Genomic DNA, 23,576 nt, shown 5'->3' on the forward strand with positions numbered 1-23,576 from the left:
CTTTTATTTAAACTCATATAAATGTAAAAAAAGAAAGACTATCTCACTTTTAAATTGGTTTTTTCTTCTGACCCAACACGCTGATCATTCTGGCTGGAGGCTGGAAGAAATCAATAGAGCTTGCTGGTTTATGCACTCCAGTTCTAATACTGGAAAAGAAGGAAACCAACTAGGAAAAGAACAAACCTTTTGATGAAGAGGACTTCCTTAGATTTCTCGGCTTCTTGTGAAATTTGAAAAGTTCAGTTAGAGATGCAGCTAAAAGTCTGACAGATAGCTATATGTAGTATAGAGTCGTATACATCTACTTCAAGTATATCACAAGCTGAGAGTTTTCACCTTTTCCTCCACTTTATTAAACAAGGTAGATATGGTAGTTTGAACAAGAGAACTATGATTACTATGAGAAAGTTCCTTTGACTTTGCCAACAACAAAGCAGATTCTTGAACTTGTCCTGTGGTACAAGCAGCAGCATCTTCGGTGTCAATGTCAAAAATTAATGGGCTGGAATTTTCAGTATGTATCAAACAGTTAAGGGAATGAGCAAATATTTGTCAGGAAAGAGTGGTAATTAACTACAAAGATACAGAGGATTAGAAACCCAAATATGGCTGGAAAGAACACAATTAGGAAAAGAAAGACTGGAAGACACTAAAATAGTCAATGAACCACAGCAAACATAATAGGATATTTCCAGGACTGCAATCTCTACTCAGGTGTTCCATGCTGCCTTTCTTATCCTCTCCTTCAGATGTGTCAAGATCATTCACAAGAAAATCATCTCCAGAAGAAGCTTCTGCAAAACTGAATAAAAAGTTGCTTAAGAGAACTAAACCAGAGAACTAAATCAAGCAACACAAAGTATTTTAACCAGAGATAAGCACCATATAACTAAATGCAACCCTAAAGAGAAGAGATAAAACTAAGTTTTGCATTTTCTACATGACCATTACCCTTTTTTGGTCCATTATAATTAGAGAAAGATAAAGAGATATTCAAATAATAGCAAAATAGTATTATCACTCTCAGAAGAAGGTATCACAGTGTGTTTAATAATTCAAAATATAAATTGGGTCTCACACCAGATATGAGCAGAACTGGACAAATGCAACAAAAATGCCCCAATGAATGTAATATAGCACAAAGAAAACTGAGTCACTCAAGAATAAGACAAAGCAGTGCAAGTACTTGAATCTTTTTCCTGCAGTTCTCTCAGAATGCCGAACTGGAGTTACTTCAGGCAAATCTTCCAAATTATTTTGGCTGGAAGATGTATCATTTTCCACATCAGTTTTAGGAGAATCTTGGTCTAGTTTCTGTCTAGATTTGTTAACTTGCTGCTGCATTTCTGATGTTGCACCTGCACCGCCCTTGAAATCATACTCCGAATGGTGTGCCTGGAACCAACAAAACATTGGAAAGTTTGTTCAAAGCACCTCTAATGCTAGTTTCTTAAAACCAAAATATACAACCAGATGGAAACTACTCTACTGGTGAATTACCTCATCCAGCTCCTCAGGAAACTTGAGTTGAGCTTCTTCTGGATTCTCATCTTTCCTCCCAATCCACCATGCATCAGAAAATACAATCTACAGTAGACATAAATAGAGAAGAATAAATATTGACAACCCCAGATTTTTGTGAATCATTGACCATCTGTTTCTAGAAGTAGAAACATTACTGGGCAAAAGGGTTTTGGCACCTCATTTTTCTGGAGCACATGATAAATTTGTATGATCTAAAAGAATAGAAATTATGACAGCTTTGGTAGATTATTATTTATTTCAAAACACGGGTTCCAACTTTCTGGTCTGCAAGGAGAAGAGTGAGTTCATTCCAGTTAGTGAAGTGCAACAAATTCATGCATTAGCTGATTGCATAAGTTTGATGTTCGGCTGCCCCTCTTCAGCTGTTCCTTCTTTGGATCTGTTTTTTGAATAACCACTGGTTTGTTACAGCAATATTGAGCACTTTAACAGATGGTTTACTTGTTGAAAGAGGCACTATCTCTCTCTAAAAATTGTCTATTCATTCTCATTTTTAATTTTCCAGGACCAGAGGCATACAAATTGGAGAAATTACAAGGGACTTCTTACAGGAGAGTATAGGAGATCAACTAAATGTAATACTATGGCTTGAGATTAAGTTTGTTCACCAATTGTAACAAAGATGATTGGGCATTTTTTTTCATTTTTATCCTAACCAACTATTCTAGGAACATGGTAATAGAGGCAATGCTCTGGTGAAATGACTCTTTATGGAAAACTTTGATTCACTATATACAAGGTTTAGAAGTTTTGGAAGTAGACTTCCATTTAAGCTAAGATCCTTCAACAATCATTCTTCAAAAACTTCAGGAAAGGGTGTTAATATTTCTGCAACAATGTAAGACTTTGTCATATGAAATGGAAGGAGAATCAAGCTCAACCATGATGTGTGGTGCACTAAGATCCCTGTATTTGGGGCACATTCAAGCTTTCACGTGACTGCTACAGACAAAAAAGCTCCACTATAAGTCAATACTCAATCTAATTTATTCAATTTGTGATCTTCCATCCATTTTAGAAAGATTTCTTTCCCTTGTAGGTATTAGAAACTTAGGGCTCCTACAAAGTTTCCCAGTTTTTCCCGAATAAGCTACAAATATTTCCTTTTTAATTTGGAGAATAGCCTTAGATCACTTGAAAGCATTGGTGATTTATGCAACAGGGCAATGTGGGCTCCAATTGATGCTGCTTGTGCCATAGAGCTGTAATTGGCAAATTACCTTCTCTTTCATTATAATGCTACTTTGCATGCATACAGCTTGCTTCTCCTTATTTATCAATGAAATTGAAAATGTTAATCCAGTTATCTTGTTCTAAATGAAAAAGAGTAGAGGTTGGCAGAGGAAAAAATCACTAGACAAAGGAACAGATGGACAAGAAAGCTGCCACAAAGAAGGTCAACCTTATAAAAAAGGCAAAAAAAGGGTAAATACGACTCATCAAGAATGATAACAGTGAGCCTAAAGGGGTTATATTACAGCACTGAAAATATAGGGAAAAGATAAAAATTTCAGTTAAATAACGAATGGAAGTTCTATACCCTTAAATAGCCTTACTATTTCTCTTGCTCCTACTTGGTAACCCCTACTTCATATGAACATTAATTCCAGAGGGAGGGTAACATCACCCTCAATTAAAAAGACCAAAATAAACTCTCAACCTCCCAGGCCATTGGAAAATGGGGGAGCATCTAATCCACCGACTAGCAACTGTATTTGTATAAAACAGTAAACATTATTTCACCAAGCTCTCTCCCTCTCTATAAATCATCAAATGCCAGAATAATATACAGAACACCTTGTCAGGTACTCTTGATTTCCAAACTGTCACCAATAGAAAACTTGAAACAGCATGCAATGATTGAACAAACACTGCCATATGTAGTTGGAAAAAAAAAATCATTTACAATCACCCTTATCCATTGCTAATTGGAAAAGGTCTGAAAATGTCACACGAGGTTTTGCAGCCACACCAAATATCTTGTCAGAATATCAACCTTAGGAACATTACCTACCTTAAAGAAAGAATGACATAGACATTACCCCCACGTGTGTGACATGGTGTATGTGGTTGGGTAAAATAAATGAACTTTTAATGATACCGTATTGTCAGGAAAAATCATGTTGAATACTTTTAGTTCTTGGTTCTCAAAATTTTAGTAGTTCGTCTCATGATCTTGCATACATTGCAAATGTACTTCATTCTTCAGAAAGATGCAGATTTTATACGCATCTTGAGTACAACAAGAGGAGACATTATCTTGCCTTATTCTTGGACAATTTATTATTATTACTTATCAAAATAAAAGAAAAGTGAAAAAAGGATTCACAAGGGTCCACTAATTTACTGCACTAATGGCAATGAAATTTCCCAAATTACAGCACAAACAGATGTTTGCCTCTTTTCAACTGTAATATCATAAGCTAACTGGTAAGGAAATTCATAAATCGTAGGTAGTGCTAAAGATGCATTACTTAACTGATTGTCATTAGAGTATTTTGATAGGAAACTAACTTTTTTTTTTGATAAAGGAGCAAAACAACTTGACAAAACAAAAAGTGAAGATTTACCATTGTGTCAAAATAGTCCTCACACATGACATTCTTCCCACCTTTAGAGAACTGCAAGGTCAAGTATCTGTTCTTTGGATAAACAATGGTTCCAAACAACTTCATTCGGCCCTATAAATTCCATCAAATAAACAGGGTGTTAAATTTGGAAACCAAAACATCTCTCAGGTAGCCAAGAAAATTAAAAAAAGTGATTAACACATATATAATGGTTAGGTAGTAGCATCCTTTTTCTTTCTGTTCTTTAAGGTAAATACTATAATGATGTATTATGTATATTTTGTCTTCAATATAAAAGACATAAATCAGCCCCCGTTATCATTATGTCTGAAAACAACAACATATCATTATGGTCAGAAAAAAAATAAAAATCCTGGATGTAAAGCATTGGTCAAACGGGAATTAGGGGGGCACGGCCATCATGAATTTCTAGTTCTTGTTGGTACATACTGCAAACAACTTGCACACTGGTTACAGTTGCCAGCAGACGGACGAAAGTACAGTAAATGACATGAAATATGTAGCTTAGATATCTGGTTCCCAAACAATCTATATGAAATACTTGCGGTAGAGGAGTAATGGGGGCACGGACTGTTTCTAATTGTCACAAGTCCCAACAAAGATAGTCAAAAATTTTCAAGACCCAGTGCTTCTTGTATCCTTTCACTGCATTTCCCGAGCAATCCCTCTATCAAATAGATAAGCTAATTTTTTCCATCCATCCCCAACCTTGGTATTAAAATGAAAATCTAGTTTATGCCTATCCCACGTTGACAATTATCTAACAACGGAGCACAGAAACACGTAAAGAACGAAAGGGTGAATTGAGGAGATAATAAATTAAACCTGAGGGAATTCGAGGTAGAGGATAGGGTTTTTGGTGCCAAGATCCTTAAGCTCGCCGATCTTTCCGCCAGAGATGGGGGCAAGGAGACCAGGGAAGGAGAAAAGAAACCTATTCTTACGCTGGGACTTCCTGAGGATGTCTCTGCCGTGGTGTTTGGCGACAGTCTTCGATGGGCTAAGGGCAGCCGTGAAGGACTTCGCCGGTGACTCGGAGAGAATGCCCTTCGTAAACGCTAGCCTCCTCAGTCTGCTCCTCTCTTCCGCTTCCGGATTCGCCTCCGTCGCGGCATTCTCCGCAGCCTCCTCCTTCCCGACTCGACCCATCTCTCTCTGTCTGGTTTGACGAGCGGGGAACCCCCGTTTTTGCCTGGGAACAAAGAAACGGAAAATTGCAATTTGCCCCAAGAGAACCGAACCTCAAAATTAAAAGATTAAGTTATGACTGCTACCCACAAAGTTTAGCTTAATTATAGTTTTAAAATTTACGTTCACATCCTTTATCTTTATAAAATTTACATTACTGTTGCCAAAATAATAAAAAAAGAAATTAAAAAATAAAAGCAAAAAATCTACCAAACAGCAAACAGAAGCTATTAAACAGATTTTTTAAAAGTTGCTGGCGATAAACCGGAGGCAGATAAAAGTAGGGGATTTCACGCGGAGTCGCTAAAAGAAGGGGTATATGTATATTTTTCAAACCCCGAGGGGTGTTAACTGAAATTAAAGTAAAAAAGAAAAAAGAAAAAAGGTAAAGGCAACGGTTCTATGCCAAATGGCCCCTGTGAGTGTTCCATTCCAGTACTAGGACGGACGGACGGACGGACTGTCCCAAATACTTACATTTTCCGATCTACGTTGAGTTGTAGTAGTAGTAGTTGTAGTAGTGGTAGTGGTAGTAATAGTTTGTTGACCAATTCTCCCCTGTTTTTGTTCATCTGCTAGGGGTTTGAGGAATGAATTGTTTTCCCAAGGAACTACGGAATTCGAAACCCTAAGAACGACAATGCGAGAGATTGGTTAGTATTATTAAGCCTTTTTCTATTTCCGTTCAAGATTGACTACTGCATTTTCGATCCATGGAACGCCAAGGGTTACCGATTCCGATGAAATGGAGAGTGCACGTCTGGATCCTTGTGTAGGGTAATGCGTATGCGTATGCCTGTACACGAATCTATATGCAGGCATGATGGCGTCTGTTGTTGCTCAGTTGTTGCCCACTAGTGTCTCTTCCAATTGTATCCGCCGAAACCACCGCCAGGTCTCCGTGTTTCTCCCAAATTCGTCAGAAGCAATATCGTCATTTCCGGGAAAAAACAGCAGCAATAAGGGGGCCCGCCATCAAATTGCTTCTAGGGTTCCGACAGGGTTACCGCCCTTGCCGAGGAGGAGGAGGAGGAGGAGAGGCTCATTGGCTGTGGTCCACTCTAGGCTCAACGCTACTGACCTGCGCATTGTCGATACAACGACGACCACCACCACTAACAGCAAGAACGACGGTGATACTCTGACAAAGCGGACCGTTGTAATTCCCGTCACTTGCTACCAGGTTTAGCTCTTCCTAAATTCTTATGACACAAATATGTTATGTACATGCCTGGATTGAGAGCACCTCTCCAGTTGTTTGATCTGTGCTAAATGAGAGATTTAATGCATCCCGTCTGCTTAGGTACCAGGAGACTTGTTTGCTTGCTATAATTGTAGCTACGAGCACCACAAGTGAATGGCCAGAGAAATTTGCTCTTCTTGAAGGACGACAAGCCCACTTGTCCTCCCATTTGGATATCATATTGCAAGTTAGAAGAGTTGTCATGGAGTCAACTTCTTAGTCTTGAAGTTGCACCTAAAATGAGGAGACAAGAAGATCCCACCAGGAGTAATGAGAAGCGATCTCCAACCACCATTTCCTTGGATTTAGTCAACTAGAAAAGGCTAGGGAAAACCTTGCTTTAAAATCTACAACCTCTCCAACTTTTTTAAGTTTGGGCGAACCCTGAATTGAATAATTAAACAAGAACTGGTCTGAAAATGTGATGACTTCTGTCCCTGTAGTGTCCCCCATCCAAGAAACAACACTAACCCATACCTCTTCCACAGATTTTTCTCTAGGTAGGGAACTACTGACCCCATTCCAAGCAACCATACTAACCCATTATGATCCTCTTCCACAGATTGTCTGCATAACAGAGCTCCGTTGGAGTCTCTAACCTCCTGATGTGCAACTGTCTCCCTGACTTGCAAAAACAAGCTCTCTCCCAACTCACTAAAAAAATCTAACAATTCCCTATTGGCTCAAGGATGCATACCTTCCACACTCTCACCTATCTAGCCCCTCTTCCAATTGTATGCCAAACATATGAAGAGCTACTGACCATGAGGGTTGAACCTAAGCTCATAGAAAATTTTTTGATTACTGACAGTGTTTTACATTAAGTCTTTTACCTTTTTTTTTTTTGGTTGTTTGCAAAAAATATTGGCATAAGCTTACTAAAGTGTAAATCTAGGCAAGAGCTATAGAATTTTGTGTTAAAATATTAGGTATGCATTCTATTTTTCTCTTTGGAATCGTGTTAGGTCTAGTTCCTATTACTTTGGCTGCCTTTACTGCAACTTCTCTAAATCCAAATTCTTTTCCTTGTTTTCTTTGTAAGTGCTTGAATTTTTATATCTAGACACTCTTTATCAGTCTATTCTTAAGTAAAATTTACGGATGCACAAGATGCTCCATTTTAAGGTTGCTAGCTATTTCAATAGGTAAGGCCTCTTTGGTGGTAATATTCTCAACCAGTGTTCTAGTATTTGCTGCTTGTATCCCTGTGACAGAGGCTTCCCTAAATAGATTGTCAGTCTTTAGATCATTGGAATGACTACCTTTTATTATTTGACTCTTTGATCTACTAGATGCCATTTCATTATAATGTTACTAGTACAACCCCCCCCCCCCCCCCCCCCCCCCTCTCCCCTCCCCCTCCCCCTCCCCCTGGCCTTAATAATTTCAGTAGGTGGGTTGTTTTCATTATGATGTTACTTGTATATGCTTTTTTTCTTTCTTCACATTGGTTATTCCATATTTCATTTACTTATCCACATAAAAGAAATATCTTTATTTGTTCATCATGATGAATGTTTGTGATTTATGTGTGCAAGAATGGTATCCCATTCTGCTAACATCAGTTTTGCATTAAAAGAAATTGTTGTCTGAGTCTTGTTAACTTGTCATCGCTTGTCATTCCCTGCAATATTAATGGAAAATATAGAGCATTTTAGTCTTTTTCTCTTTTCTGTAAACAAAACCTTTCACTTCTATTGAAAATGCTGGTTGTGCAGCATATGCCATCCGTAGGTGTTAAATTTTTGTATTAGATAACATTGAAATGACATTTTTCCATTTATTATTATTTCTACAAGATATAGTATCAAATGTTACTTTCCTATTGTAACATAGAAATTGTGGTCATAAGTGACAGTTATCATACTGCCATACATTGTTTCTTTCACTTTCACATGGTTAAGAAATCTGTAATTATAACTGTGTTCAGTAGTTAATTATAGGGCAAAAACATTATAGTCTAGTCAGAAGTGGATGCTGCATGAACTGTGTGACTGTATGTTTTGAATGTTTGCGCTGGTGTGCTTGCTCTGGTTTCTACTCCCCTTATGTGTTTTCTTTTCTTCCTTTCTTGTTTCCTCCTCATGGAATTTGGTCTTTTTCTATTTGTTTCTAGAATTTGTGGGGAAAAAAAAGAACAAAAAGCAAACATTCACTTTTTATTTATTTGAACTTTCAGATTATTGGTGTTCGGGACCGAGCAGAGAAGGATGAGATTGTTAAGTCTGTGATGGAGCTGAAAAATGCAGAGATTGAAGAAGGTTACACCATGGACGCTGTTGTTTCTTGTCAGGTAGTGAATGAAAAATTCTGTGGAAGTCAGCTTGTTCTGATATATATGTTATCTGGATGTGTAGCGGGCAGTGTTTCTTTTTTCTAATTAATGTTGTAACACTTTTCTTATTTTATTTGATTTTTTTATTTCATTTACTACAGAATCTGTTAATGGATGTGAGGGATAAGCTTCTTTTCGAACCTGAATATGCTGGTAATTTAAAGGAGAAGGTCCCACCTAAATCTACTCTTTGTATCCCTTGGGCTTGGTTGCCTGGGGCTCTTTGCCTTCTTCAAGAGGTACAATTTCATGTCAGCATTTCTATTAGTTTAGGAAAATTCCATTGAGACTAGGGCTTAATCTGTGAATTGTGGCCTTTCTTTTATTTCTCCAATTGTTTCTCTTATTATTGTTAAGATAGTCCCCTGTCTCTTTCTCTTTATTGTAATATATAATGCGTCCACCTCCCCAGAGGTTTTTGATGTACTGCACTCCAAGAAGTTTTGTAAACTGCTTACCCTCCCTAAGATTTGTTTAGCAGCTGATATCCAAGTCCCCCACCTCCTCACCTCTTCCCCAACCAAAGGAATTTGGAAAAGTATATTTAAACTGAACTAAGATGTCCTTAAGGAGACTAAAAGTACTATATTGACATTGACAATTTAAGTACATAGTACTAATTACCACCTATTCTTCAACCTAAACACATCAATGCGATCACCATTGCTCCCTTCCTGCCCCCCTCCTCTGATTCAACCAATGCCCCCTCATGCTTTTTTTATTTTTTATCTTCGGCCTGCCCTAATCACCATTGATTATTCCTTGGCATTGCCAAACCCACCATTGCCATGGACCACTCATACCAATCCCACTTGAAATCAACCAACCTCCTCAGCTCAATTGGTTCAGGTCTACCAATCATTTTCTTCAAGAAGTCAATTGTGTATTTATTGGAATCTTTCAAGATTGTAGTTCAAAGAGATGCATAGATCATATACTTGTATTTCTGTAGTATATATGTAAGATGGTTGTTGGGGGGTTGTTGATTACGGGGTCTCTTGAGAGAGAGAGTGTGGATATGCTCAGGTTGGGAAGGGGATGGAGAGGATGGTATGCAGCATTTGGGTTTGTGGCTAAGAGAGTTGGGTAGGGAGGAGAGTGTGGCATAATGCTCACTGCTTGGGCAGGTGTGGAGGAAGATACCTTGGGGTGATCATAGAGGTGTCGCACATGGGATGGTGATGTGGGTGATTGGAGAGGTGTGAAGATGGTGCTTCTGCCACATATTGAGATTGACTGAGTTATAAGATTTGACTCATTGGGTGACACTATTGTTTTAGTAATATTTTTAGAAGGGTGTAACTGTCATTTTATCACCTTTTGCATGGTTGTTAATTTACTAACTCTTTTGGGTGGCATGTATAAATGCTAGAAATCTGTTGGGTGCTCTGTATTAAGCCCTGTGATGTTTTTTCTTTCTTCCTTTTTTTTTTTTTTTTTGGTTCATCCCAATTATGAAGCAGCTCTTTGTTTGGACTATGGGTATTAATAGGTTTTGTTTATTCTAATTTAGGTTGGAGAGGAGGAACTTGTGCTTGATATTGGCCGAGCAGCCCTCCAGCATCCAGATGCCAAACCTTATATTCACGATGTGCTTCTGTCCATGGCATTAGCAGAGGTAAGGCATAGCATAAAAGGTTAGGACTTTGTATCATTTCATTTCTAGCAGTTATGTTATACTTCCTTTTCTTATATAGGTGCTTTCTTGAAGTGTGGAATTGCAACAGTTAGTTTTGAGAAGAACAATATTTCCCAAGGCTTTGAAGCTCTTGCTCGTGCTCAGTGTCTGCTTAGGAGCAAAATATCTCTTGGGAAGATGAAATTGTTATCCCAGGTGATTCTTTTTTAGTGCTTGAGCTTTCCTTTCCAGTATATTTCTTCAAGGTTTGCTTAGATGCTCTGCGTAACTGTCTTCTTGTTGTTGATAAGTAAGAATATATGTCTTACTAATAGTCAAGTGGCATTGAGTTATCATTATCACTACATGATTCTCTCTCAGTTTTCTGATTCGAGCAATACTGAAGGTTAAGAAATAAATATGGATCATATTGATCAACTAAGTATTAGTATGTCAGATGGTTGAGATACTCTTTATTTTGCTTGAAACACTCCTGCACTTATGCTTCAACATGCCACATTTAGATGTTTTTGAGCACTTGTGTATTTATGGGTTCAATACCATGCTTGTTACCTTTGTTAAGAGTATATGTTACTTGCTGCTGATGGTAAATTTGCTTGGCTGATGCTACTAGATAGAAGAATCATTGGAAGAGCTTGCACCTGCATGCACATTGGAATTATTGGGCATGCCCTTGACACCTGAAAATGCTGAGCGAAGAATAAGAGCTATTGCAGCTCTGCGTGAACTGCTTAGACAGGGCCTGGATGTGGAAGCACAATGCCAGGTTCAAGATTGGCCATGCTTCTTGAGTCAAGCACTTAATAAGCTCATTGCTGCAGAAATAGTTAATCTCCTTCCTTGGGATAGTTTGGCTGTTACAAGAAAGAATAAGAAATCCCTTGAATCACAGAATCAAAGAGTTGTAATTGATTTTAACTGTTTCTTCATGGCAATGATGGCACATATTGCTCTTGGATTTTCAAGCAAGCAAATGGATCTGGTAATTGCTTTTGTCACTGCATAATTTTTTTCTTTGATTGATAAACATGTTGGAAGATGAACCAAGCTTTATCTGGTGGAAATTGTTCTAAATCTGTTAGTTTGTTTAGAAAAAACAATTTGAACAATTGAGCAATAGCAGGGGTGCTGTGTGTTTATACAAACATACATACTGAAATATTTTTATGTCTACTACTGATTTAATCCTAGCCTTGTACAATGTAGATTAACAAAGCAAGAACAATTTGTGAATGTTTAATAGCCTCAGAAGGTGTTGATTTAAAGTTTGAGGAGGCTTTTTGCTTGTTTCTTCTTGGGCAGGTAGTATATTTTTTTCCCTTGCTTTGTTTGTCATTTATTTTTCTCCAGTTGAGACACTGAGGAAAATTGATTTTTATTACCCAGGCTGATGAATCAGAGGCTGTGGAAAGGCTTCAGCAACTTGAATTAAATTCTGATCCTACTTTAGGAAATTCAGAATCAGGGAAGGACATTAAAGGTGCCTCTAGCACAAAGCAATCACTGGTATGTCTTTTTAGTTAGAAGTGAAGATTCAGAGACAAACATATATACAAGAAAATAAAAAATAAGGACCAAACATATGTAATAATGTAGGAGTGGTGCCTATTGGAGATAAGATGTGAGAGTCATGATAAAGATGGTCTGGAAGAAAAATGATAGACAGGCCTATGAGGGGAGTGGATGAAATGGAAGAATTTGTAGCAAAAGAGGAGGATGAAGATCAAATAAAACTTGGTGGCAAACCCTTAAGTATGGCATGTCATATAATAGACTTACAAAAGATATGACCTTGGATAGAGATGGTTGGGTCTCTAGAATTCATGTAGCTGACCCTACCTAGTGGGATTGAGGTTTGTGATTGTTGTTGTGTCATATTAAATCAACATTGTTTACATTATCTGTCGACCAACTTCACCAGAAAACTTTCTTTATGGAGGTAGCTCACAAGGTTAGATTGAATTACCTCGTGCACATCAGTGTGTGTGCTTCTCTCAAATAGGCTCTTTTAGTTGTTTATATGCCCAATTAGGGAGAAATCAAGTTTTCCCTGGATGGCATGTTCATTTTTGTGCCTGCCTTAGCACCAGAGGTGTGCTTGGGAAATTGCCTGTTGTCTGAGGACCTTGTTCAGTCTTCAGTTGCATGCATTCCAAAGGGTTATCAGACAAGTACAAATTCTAATGATGCCCCCAATTAAATTTATGTGTATTAGTTCTTTCTCTTCTACAATTGATTAAAGTAAATTGTTGGGCTATTTTTTTGTTAATTGCCTACACAGTGATGGTTTTGTGGTCTGTGTTCCATTTGATACCAACTCACCACACACACACACATCAACATCAAAGTGTGAACTTGTCAAGCATTTATTTCCTCACAGTTTTTGGCATTGACCAGGAAAAGTGGCTGATGGATAATGTCCTTGGCCTGTTTCCTGACACACGGGACTGTTCTCCGTCTTTGGTAAGTTTACATTGACTGCCTAAAAAAATAAATAATACCTGTTTTTTTATAGGGAAAGTGAGTTAGAACTGTATTTGTTTCCTGCAGTTCAATTTTTTCAGTGGCGAAAAAAGAGGCTGCACTAGCAGGCAGATTAGGGGATCTCCACAGACGATCCCTAGTATAAGCCAGAGACCTATTTCCCCTGCCCTTGTATCAGATCAAAGGGCTTTGGAGGATCCCCTTTCACATACAAACTCTACTCGGCATATTGGGCTAGCAGTAAAGCAGTTAGCTCCAGCCAATTTGCAAGACACATTAATAGCTGGCAAGAATAACAATGAAAGCAATGGTAGCATCCCATCTGTTCAGTTGAAAAGAAGTATAGGTATGCACCGTGATAAAATTTGGCAAAACTGGTTGAACCTATATGTGGTTGGAAAGATAACCTTTGTGATGGCACTGGGATGTGTTCTGTTTGCGGCCCTTAAGCTATCTGCGTTTCAGTTGTGGAAGATGAAAAGTCCAACTAGATTGCCTTCAGGAAAAACAGGCATATACACAAGTTCTCATGTCTGTACCAAGGATTCTTCTCTAGATCAAAGTTTGGCATCTGCTTGTATGATGGGAAATAGTATTGCCTACAGACTCAAGAAGCTACTGTCTGTGTTTAGGGTCCGTCTTGGCAACTACCAAAATGCTGCCAATTTGCAGAGTTCATGCCGTACTGCTAAACTTTCATCTTCTGTGACAGTAGTGTACAAGAAACCAATGCCTGTTGAAGAGGCTGAATCACTTGTCAAGCAATGGCAAGCCATCAAAGCTGAAGCTCTTGGGCCAAGCCATCAGGTTCACAGTCTCTTTCAGGTTCTTGACGGGCCAATGCTTGTTCAGGTAAACTGTTCCTGGATCTCATTCATTTCACTTCCACTTCCCCAACCAAAAGAAGGGAAGACAACCATGATTGCATATGAATTTTGCATATAGATGTCTGATTCCCAGCCATTTTGTAGTAAAGTTTGAGCAAAATGAAATCAGTTTCATTTTGTAATCACTGTCCCAACTTGGTGGATGATCTGCCGATGTTGGCATGATCCTGAAAATAATTCAAACAAATTAGCTAATTTAGTGCAAGATTAGTTAATCTAGTCAAATGAGTAGGTTACTCATTGAGTATTGTATTACATTGTCCTGGTGTGTTACAAGACAAGCTTTGGCATCCATTTCTGATTTGCTAGCTTCTTGCTTGATATAGAAGCAACTTAAATAATAGCTGAAGTCCTATTGAAAGTTTATTAAGAAGGTGGAAATTTGTCGGGGAAACAACACAATTGAATTATTGAAATAGTTAAATGGATAGAAACTGACGGCCAAGTTACTTGGTTGAAAAAAAAAAGAAAAGAAAAGCCAGGTTCAAATATTTTTTGAGGTCCTTAAAAGATTGTAACCTTGATGCTTGCCTCTTCTAGAGGGTGTTGAGTTGGATAGTGATCCTGTCATTGTTCTTTTTGCATCTCTAAGTTTCTACTCTGTAAGTTCCTATGTAAATGCTTGAGGTGACATTTTTCTCTTCACTGTGTCTGGTTGATAGTGGCATGCTTTGGCTGATGCGGCGAAAGCTAGGTCCTGCTTTTGGAGATTTGTTTTGCTGAAATTGTCTGTTGTAAGGGCGGAGATCTTATCAGATGCGATTGGAGCAGAGATGGCTGAAATAGAGGCTCTTCTGGAGGAAGCAGCTGAACTGGTGGATGAATCTCAGCCGAAGAATCCAAATTATTACAGGTAACCATAATAAAAATGGACTTGGGCAGGCCTTGGCATGATGATAAGGTTGCTCTAGTAGAGCCAGTCTTTTGTGTAAAACCAAATTTTCTTCTTCCTTTTTTGCGTACCCATACATCAGTAATCTCCTCGCACTCCCTATCCTAGCTCAATAATAGCTTTAGAGCAAGTGATGGACTTGGCTGGCATTGAACAAGAAAACGCAAAGCCAGTGGATTGTGCTCAAGCCCAACCAGAGCATTACCTGTTCTATCCTGACCTTTCTTTATTCTTAGTTCTGAATCTTGGACTTATTCATTGCAGCACATATAGAATTCATTACTTTCTGAAACGGCAAGACGATGATTCGTGGAGGTTCTGTGAAGGTGATATCCAGACCACGTAATTCCGTGCAGTCGAAGGAAATTGCTAGAACCCAGATGAAGCTGTTTCAGTCTATTGTCAGAGGTTACTTGTAAATGCTAACTAACAAAACTAGGGCTAGATCCTATTTGTTGGTAGGGAGTCTTTTTTGTTTCAATTATTTGATTATTTTTTTTTTCCAGACGTGTAATTTTCTTGGGTTCTAGTTCTCCATGTGGTGAGTGGCGTTGTTCGATGCAATAAACTTGGCAGACAAAGCCTTCCACGCATGTGACAGTACTGTAGTTTATGGTTGTGTTTTAGGTTGTTGCTGCTTGGCAGGGAAGCCAAAATTGAGTGCCTTACCAACTATTACCCTGCACCTGCAGAAGAAACGTATTTGCTTCCCAGAATGTCATGGGAATGAAATCTATAACTATTTTACTTTTTGAGTTGAGCCTCTTGAGGCTTTGGTCAAAGACTTGAATCTTGATTTATATCAGTCCCCTGCTGTGGTTTCACGGTTAAAACAATCACAGGAAAACTGTAAATGATGCCTGACTTAGCAGTGAAAATGGTAACATGAACAGAAGCAGTAACTGGTGGGATATATTCATTCTCGACTCTTAACATGGCTGGGCCTCGGTCCCTGTTTCCAAGAAGCTTTTCTGATTGATCTGGCCAATTATTGCCAGGACTAAAGAAAAAAGATTTTTCCAGAAATAATTTTCACGACTATTTATTTATATTATTATTGTATTAAAGGAATGTTAAAGAGCGGCCTAGTCCTACTTCTCTGTTGGGCTTTGTAGATTTTGGGCTTAAAGAGGAGTGTCTTATTTGGGAAGGTGAAATTGAAAATGTATGGGTCCATCATCAACGAAGCCCATAAGAAATAAGAGGCGGCCTGATCTCTCTGGTTCGTGGGGGCCGGCCCATTTAAAAATGAGTCAGCCAAGCCAGCCAGCCACATTCTCAATCTCATTCCAGCTCGCTCTCTCTCTCTCTCTTTCCCTCTCTCTGAAGCAGTTCCGTATCCCTAGTTGAACACCGCTTACTTCGTCTTGTTTTGTTTCCTGCATCTTGGATCTTTCAAGAATCTCGAATACACAATTCTGATTCCAATCCGATTCGCATTCATGGGAAATCTACTCCAACTCTAGGATTTTCCACCTCTTTCTGAGTCTGTTAATCAGTACATCTGTCAACCAATCGATTTTGTCCAACAGAGATGGCGGGTAAAGTCGAGGCTGCGAACGGCGGCACGAAATCGGCGGCTTCGACTGCCGTCCAAGGCGGATTGAAGCTAGATCTGCTATCGTCTAACACTCTGTTCTCTCTTAAAACCCTAAAGCTGAAGACAAAACAGCAGGAACTCCTCATTCGAGTCACCATCCTATGCCTGGTATACGTTTTGGCATTCATCACTCGACTTTTCAGTGTCCTCCGTTACGAGAGCATGATCCACGAGTTCGATCCTTACTTCAATTACCGCACCACTCTCTTCCTCACACAGAAGGGCTTCTACGAGTTCTGGAACTGGTTCGATTCCGAGAGCTGGTACCCTTTAGGCCGTATCATCGGCGGCACTCTCTACCCGGGCCTTATGGTCACCGCCGCTCTCATTTACTGGGCTCTCCGCTTCCTCCGCTTCTTTGTCCACATTCGCGAGGTCTGTGTATTGACCGCTCCTTTCTTCGCCTCCAACACTACTTTGGTCGCCTACTTCTTCGGCAAAGAGCTCTGGGACTCCGGCGCCGGACTTGTCGCCGCCGCGTTAATTGCTATTTGCCCTGGTTACATCTCGAGGTCCGTCGCCGGTTCGTATGACAACGAGGGTGTCGCCATTTTCGCTTTGTTGCTCACTTTCTATCTGTTTGTTAAGGCTGTGAATACCGGTTCGCTCGCTTGGGCTTTAGCTTCTGCTTTTGGGTACTTCTATATGGTTTCGGCTTGGGGTGGTTATGTTTTCATTATTAATCTGATTCCACTCTATGTATTGGTTCTCTTGATCACTGGGAGGTACTCCATGAGGCTATACGTTGCTTATAATTGCATGTATGTGTTGGGAATGTTGCTGGCAATGCAGATTCGATTTGTTGGCTTTCAGCACGTGCAGTCTGGGGAGCATATGGCTGCAATGGGCGTGTTTTTCTTGCTGCAGGTATTGGTTCATGTCATTGCTTGTCGATTCATTTAGTCTGTAGATACTATTTTATGCCCATTCGTCTATTCCTACCATTTATTCGGATACCCTGTGTGATGATTTTATACCTCAAGAAATGCAAGAGCAAGCATCTACACCTTGATGTTAATAGGTTTCTGTCTACGCAAATTGAGTTCTACTTTTGTTTTTTCCCCCAATCATTGTGCACTGATTGAACTCATCGGACATGTGCAATAGACCACTATCAAACCCCATGTAAACACACATAAATCTTTAGATAGGCTCACTAGAAGAAGGTTTGAACCTTGGCTAGAGAGGAGGTTATTTTAGTTTTTTTTGTCACTAGGCCCAACCCTTTATAATAATTCATTTCTACTTTTAAAGATAATAAAGTTGGCAAATTTGTAAGCATTCTGGGCCAAGTAAGAGAGATTCATATTATCTAAGAGGTTGTCCACTTAATAATATCCACCTATGACTAACTGCTTGATGTCCCTTCTACAATACCTTGCTTAAGTCTCTCAGTGTTTGCAATCTATTTATGGTATTATTTTTTAATTTGATTGTTAAACTTAAAAGGATAATCATTCTTGAATCATTTGTACACTTTATTAATGTTATGTCGTGTCCACCTCATTTTATGCCTTTAAGCTATTCCTGGTCATTATAGAGAAAAGGAAACCTGTTTGGCCCATGCCAGATATCTTGTTCACTGTTTTATTTAATGGCACTGCAGCTTTTAACCTAAGTAGTTTATATTTCAACTAACCTCTAGTTGATGGCCAAGGCCATATAATTAATATTTGGGCTAATATCATTATATGTGTACGCATAAACATAATGCTGACACTTACCTCTAGACCCAATTGCTATTGAAGCTTCATCTGCATCATCATCATCAAGTGCACCTTATCGCTAACTAAATTAGGGTTCTTGGCATGGCATTCATAATGTCAATTGATTTCTAAAAGTTACATTGACAATACAAATCCATAGAAAGGAACAATGTGGCAAAATTTTATGGTGGATGCCCCTCTTGACACAATTGTCTTTTGAGGAAATGATGATATTTAGTTCAAACACCATCTTTATATGAAACAGTTATATGAGATGGTGGTGAACAAATATAATTGATAATTAAAGCTTCATCTACAAGTGGATAAAATTTAGGTCTTGTGATATCTTTTTTGATAGGTGAGATGCTTATTTATTGTTTCTATTTTTCTTCGCAGAAAGTCAATTTCCACTGATGAGACACGTGTGCTACTGTCTTTCTTGCTAACTTGCATATTTGTGCAGGTGTTTTACTTCTTGGAGTGGGTCAAGCACCAACTGAATGATCCAAAGTTATTTCAAGCCTTCTTGAGGATTACTGTGACCACTGCAATTGGTGTGGGTGCTGTAGCTCTGGGAGTTGGCATGGCATCTGGATATATTTCTCCATGGACTGGTCGATTTTACTCTCTACTAGATCCGACCTATGCAAAGGATCACATTCCCATAATTGCATCCGTCTCTGAGCATCAGCCAACAGCATGGTCGTCTTTCATGTTTGATTTCCATATTTTACTTTTCCTTTTCCCAGCTGGTCTATATTTTTGCTTCAAGCGGTTGTCAGATGCCACTATATTCATAGTAATGTATGGTCTCACAAGCATGTATTTTGCTGGGGTCATGGTTCGATTAATTCTTGTTGCCACTCCTGCAGTATGCCTTATTAGTGCTATTGCAGTTTCTGCCACCATAAAGAATCTAACTCAGTTGATCAGAGCAAAGAGCAAGGTTCCACACTCTAGTACTGGAAAAGGAACATCTGGTGCAAAGTCCTCTTCTAAGGTGAGGCTGAAGTTATGTTGCAGTCTTGTTTTCATATGAACTATGTATCATGTAATTTAATGGTTGCACTGGTTTTGATAAGAGTTTTAGTACATGAGTATCTTAGATTTGTTTTTCAGATTTTGATGCTCACTACCAACAACTAATTCTGAAGATGATTTGATAATGATGCCTAGTAGCTTTAGTTATATGCCCAGTGCTGGGTATATCTCCTTTCAATTTTGTTAAAATTCTTTGTCATCCTTTCCAGAAAACTTTCATGAAGTATGCTTTTGGCGGTTATGTACGTGAATACCAAAGCTTTTCTGACGTTTACTGCATGAACAGGCTTCACTTGATCAATCTATGCCCTTCCAAAGAAATGGGGCTATTGTATTGCTTCTTGGTGCTTTTTACTTGCTCAGTCGATATGCTATACATTGCACCTGGGTTACATCGGAGGCATATTCATCTCCCTCTATTGTCTTATCTGCAAGAGGTGCATATGGTAACAGGGTCATTTTTGATGATTACCGTGAAGCATACTTCTGGCTACGGCAAAATACTCCTCCAGATGCTAAGATCATGTCATGGTGGGATTATGGATACCAGATCACTGCCATGGGGAACAGAACCGTTATTGTAGACAACAACACCTGGAATAATACACACATTGCCACTGTTGGACGGGCAATGTCATCTTATGAGCATGAAGCATATGAGATAATGAGATCACTGGATGTTGACTATGTTTTAGTTGTATTTGGTGGTGTTACTGGTTATTCATCTGACGATATTAACAAGTAAGAAATTTTCTTATTTGTGTGGCAAAAAAAATCACTTCTACTCGTTGATATGATATGCTGTGTTTGAAGTAGGTCTTTTGATGGTAACAATTGAAACAGTAAATATACTTATTTTTCTCTTTTCATTTTACACGAAAATTTAAATTTATTTGGTGAAGTCATAATATCTAGATGCTAAAGCTATTCCAATTAATCAATATGATAAGTGTTCGCCATTCATCCATTTGTCCCTTGTCATTAAAGCATGTAAATGATGCTTGAACATTTATCAACAAATAGTGTAACTTGTGCTCTTGACTAAGCATGCTGTAGTGTAGGCCAAACATTTATTACTTACTATTTATTTATATGTTTTTTCTCATGAGTTGACCAAATACTAATGCCTATCTGTGTGTTGAATTATGAAGTTTTGCAAATAAGATCCAAGAGGATCTATAGCTATTTTGTGTGTAAGCTGTTCAATTATCTGAGATCATAACATCATTATACAGTTTCTGGTTACTGGATCATCTTATGTTTTTCTTTTGCAATTGGATCACTTGAGAGTGTAGAATTTGTGGCAGTAAGTCTGTGTCGCTGCAAATGTACAATTTTTGTAATGATTTGGGCAGTTTATTTTTGTCTATCCTCCCCCTTAATAGAGAGAGAGAACATTCTTGGCAACACTTAGATATAGTTGTATTTTGCATAAAATTTTGTCTTCTGAATTGTGTTTATTTTCTGTGTGCATCCTTCTACTTAGCAGGAGTGGTCTTAACCTCTGCTTTGTCATAAACTAAAACTACTTATTCTGTGCTAGATTTTTGTGGATGGTGAGAATTGGAGGTGGAGTATTTCCTGTCATCAAGGAACCTGATTACCTTGTCAATGGAGAGTATCGCGTTGACAAAGGGGCAGCTCCAAAGATGCTGAACTGTCTAATGTAAGTTGCTGCTTGTATTAGTAAGCTGTGGTTTGCTATAGCATTTATTATTGATTTTCAACATGTGTGATATTGATCAAACATCTTGCAAGTAATTTGTTCAAACAGGTATTAGCATCTATGTACATACATTTATCCAATTCTATCATTTGGAAAATAATTTCTCACATTTAATTTAGCGAACTACACAGTAGCTAAATGAAAGCAAGAGATCTTGAATAGTTGCATAGAATGGCAATGCTCGTCTTCTCCTAATACTGACTCTTCTTCTTGTTGGTCATCATTGATAATGAGTGAATCATGACTCAGAGCCTTTGACTCCTTTGTCTGTGCTCTCTCTCTCTCTCTGCTTTTCTTCCCTTTTATGTTATGGACATTTAAGTACATTGGGATGCTAGAAAGAGTGCTCTCAATAAGGGTGACCCTTTTACCAATCAGCAAACACTGTCTTTTCCTGGAAGCAACATCACTCCTTTCCAAACAGAAGATAAATAATCCAATGAAAGTTCTAGAACATGTACCTGGTCTTGCAGAAAATAGTGGTATCATCAGCAAAAAGGTGGAGAACCTTGGTGCTAATGCCTTCCCTATTCAAGATGGAGAACCTTGAATTTCCTTTCTGCTCCCTAAAGGATCATTGAATCCTTTAAATTCAGTGTTCACTATTCTGTCTGCATTGTTGAGACGAGTAAAACTGTCTTGTGGAGCATTTATATTGTTTCTTTTATCACTATTAATCTTGATTTTATGATGCTCATGTTGATTTTGTGCCTGATTATTGTAAATGTTCCATTCCCAAACATATTTCACGGATAAAAGGACAGCACAGATAGATTTGGACTTGAACTTCAACTAAAATCTTGCCTTTTAGTATATACATGTGTTTGTTTATCTGATTGTGCTATTTATTATATGTGCATTTAGAGCAGAAAAAGTTTATTATCTTATCTATTTCTGTAATTAGGTACAAGCTGTCCTATTACCGGTTTGGAGAGCTGACTACCGAATATGGCAAACCTCCTGGGTAAGTTTACATTTAACCTTCTAGTGTCTACACGTGATTCATGTGTTCTTGTAGACAAGAAATTCAAATGCATTTATTTGTGCTTCTCTGAATTTGCAACTAATGCTCATAAAATATTTTTACCAATTTAAACATACATCTTCCATTGGAGGAGCTTAAAATCATAAATAAATAAAAAACCTGAAAAATCTGTTAACTTCTATGGAAAATCTGCCTGCCATTTGTTTTACCATGATTTTCCTGATGCTAATAAGAACAAGAGAAGTGACAACATTTTGACTTAAGCTAGTAGAATTCCAAGTCCTGGTCCTACATTTATGTCTGGTTTTTTATATTTGTTTTACTCTTGAAACACCGGACTTATTTGTCCTCGTGGGTGGATTTTTGACTCAAGAGTTGGTACTCCTTTCAATATCATTGGTTGTTGCCTAGTGTTTAAATTTCTAGGACAAACTTTCAAATTTACGTTTTATTTAATTATGATTTGGATATTACAGCATGAGATTTCTAACAGTTCGGGGGTGGATTAAGATTTCTGAAATTGCAATGATGCCTCTTGGCTTTGTTTGGTTTGTTTGGGTAACCATCCTTTCCTGGACAAATGTCTATGCTATTTTAGGTTTCTATTTATTGGGTGACAGTCCTTAAGAGGCAAATACATATGATCTTTTGCACTTGTATTTGAATGAGAAGAAAATATTCTGAATATACCAACACATGGAGAGTAGTGTTGACATCATTATATTTTCTCTCGTCTCAACAGCATTTTTCATTAGCAAGTTCATTGCCTTGTTAGGTAGATCAAGGTTTTGTTGCAAAGTGTCTGAAACAGTTAGGGTAACCATTATAATCAAAGCCTCAGCCTACGTTGTGTAATTTCCACTTCGTATTTTATCCTGTTTCAAGATGCCACCGCCAGATTTATTTCCCTTGGATGCATTATGAAAATCTTCACGTTTGACATTTCATCTTTTTTCTTTCAAATTTATAACAGGTATGATCGAGCAAGGGGGGTTGAAATAGGAAACAAAGATGTGAAACTTGAACACTTAGAAGAGGCATTTACAACAAGTAACTGGATAGTGCGGATTTACAAAGTCAAACCACCCAATAATAGGTGGTAATTGACATAATATGGCACAGATATCAACCCCTGTCCCATTCCTCTTTCTGTGCGGGATGACGAACATAGTAAATGAACACTGGAGGCTTGAGTACTGCGTACATTTAGAGAGTGCAATATTTTTGCGTTTGAGCTTTGAGTCTGTAGCAGACAGGGTTGTACGAGTTGACCTTTTTTTTTTTTTTTTTTTTTTTTCTGGTTGGAGTTTCCATAGTGCTTTATTTATCAAGTAGTTGTTTCGATCCTTTGGTGCTTTGCATAATGTAACTGACTGAAGTTTTGGTTATGTAGGCTCTAAAGTTTATTTATTTTACATTGTCTACTTTTTTGGAGCTCTTTCGCCCGTTTACCGTGCTAAATACTCATAGGACTATGTAATGTGTTTATCTTAAGACTGGTTCACCATGAACCATGAGAGACCAAGGCCTCTAGTTGGCTGAAATAAAAGTGCCTGCTTGTCGTAATTACACTTCCCATGTGTGATTGGCTCTTCTAGTTGTCTTTCCATGATGTTATACAGCTACACGTTGAAGTCTGGGTTTTATATATATGTATATAGGTTATAATAAGTATGGGCATGAAATAGATATTGATGTGGGTTGGTTGGGA

At 38.3% G+C, this 23,576-nt stretch overlaps 3 protein-coding genes across 6 annotated transcripts in view; 2 read left to right on the plus strand and 1 right to left on the minus strand.

Annotated features, from left to right (window-relative positions):
- LOC127794264 (E3 ubiquitin-protein ligase RING1-like) overlaps positions 1-23,576 on the minus strand; it is a 45,107-nt gene that overhangs the window by 1,584 nt on the left and 19,947 nt on the right. For 3 of the 4 annotated variants that reach the window (XM_052325220.1, XM_052325216.1, XM_052325217.1), the window contains exons 3-10: positions 4,965-5,331; positions 4,119-4,229; positions 1,504-1,590; positions 1,190-1,398; positions 690-805; positions 340-518; positions 187-223; positions 48-100 (exon numbers count right to left, since the gene is read on the minus strand). In XM_052325220.1, coding sequence (XP_052181180.1) covers positions 48-100; positions 187-223; positions 340-518; positions 690-805; positions 1,190-1,398; positions 1,504-1,590; positions 4,119-4,229; positions 4,965-5,331 — 1,159 coding nt within the window. The remainder of the gene's footprint in view (positions 1-47; positions 101-186; positions 224-339; positions 519-689; positions 806-1,189; positions 1,399-1,503; positions 1,591-4,118; positions 4,230-4,964; positions 5,332-23,576) is intronic. The other variant, XM_052325219.1, reaches the window with a different exon arrangement.
- On the plus strand, positions 5,750-15,562 carry LOC127794261 (plastid division protein CDP1, chloroplastic). Its single transcript, XM_052325213.1, has 12 exons — positions 5,750-6,510; positions 8,750-8,863; positions 9,007-9,144; positions 10,419-10,523; positions 10,617-10,739; positions 11,158-11,526; positions 11,751-11,846; positions 11,931-12,050; positions 12,942-13,007; positions 13,095-13,880; positions 14,578-14,768; positions 15,072-15,562. The coding sequence occupies exons 1-12, from the start codon at positions 6,148-6,150 to the stop codon at positions 15,151-15,153; spliced, it is 2,553 nt and encodes an 850-aa protein (XP_052181173.1). The 5' UTR covers positions 5,750-6,147; the 3' UTR covers positions 15,154-15,562.
- On the plus strand, positions 16,084-23,299 carry LOC127794262 (dolichyl-diphosphooligosaccharide--protein glycosyltransferase subunit STT3B). Its single transcript, XM_052325214.1, has 6 exons — positions 16,084-17,274; positions 18,577-19,113; positions 19,441-19,895; positions 20,698-20,820; positions 21,785-21,844; positions 22,839-23,299. Exons 1-6 carry the CDS (start codon positions 16,342-16,344, stop codon positions 22,966-22,968), a joined length of 2,238 nt encoding a protein of 745 aa, XP_052181174.1. The 5' UTR covers positions 16,084-16,341; the 3' UTR covers positions 22,969-23,299.

Source organism: Diospyros lotus, chromosome 2 (assembly GCF_014633365.1).
Source record: "Diospyros lotus cultivar Yz01 chromosome 2, ASM1463336v1, whole genome shotgun sequence".
In the NCBI taxonomy this organism is placed as follows: domain Eukaryota; kingdom Viridiplantae; phylum Streptophyta; class Magnoliopsida; order Ericales; family Ebenaceae; genus Diospyros; species Diospyros lotus.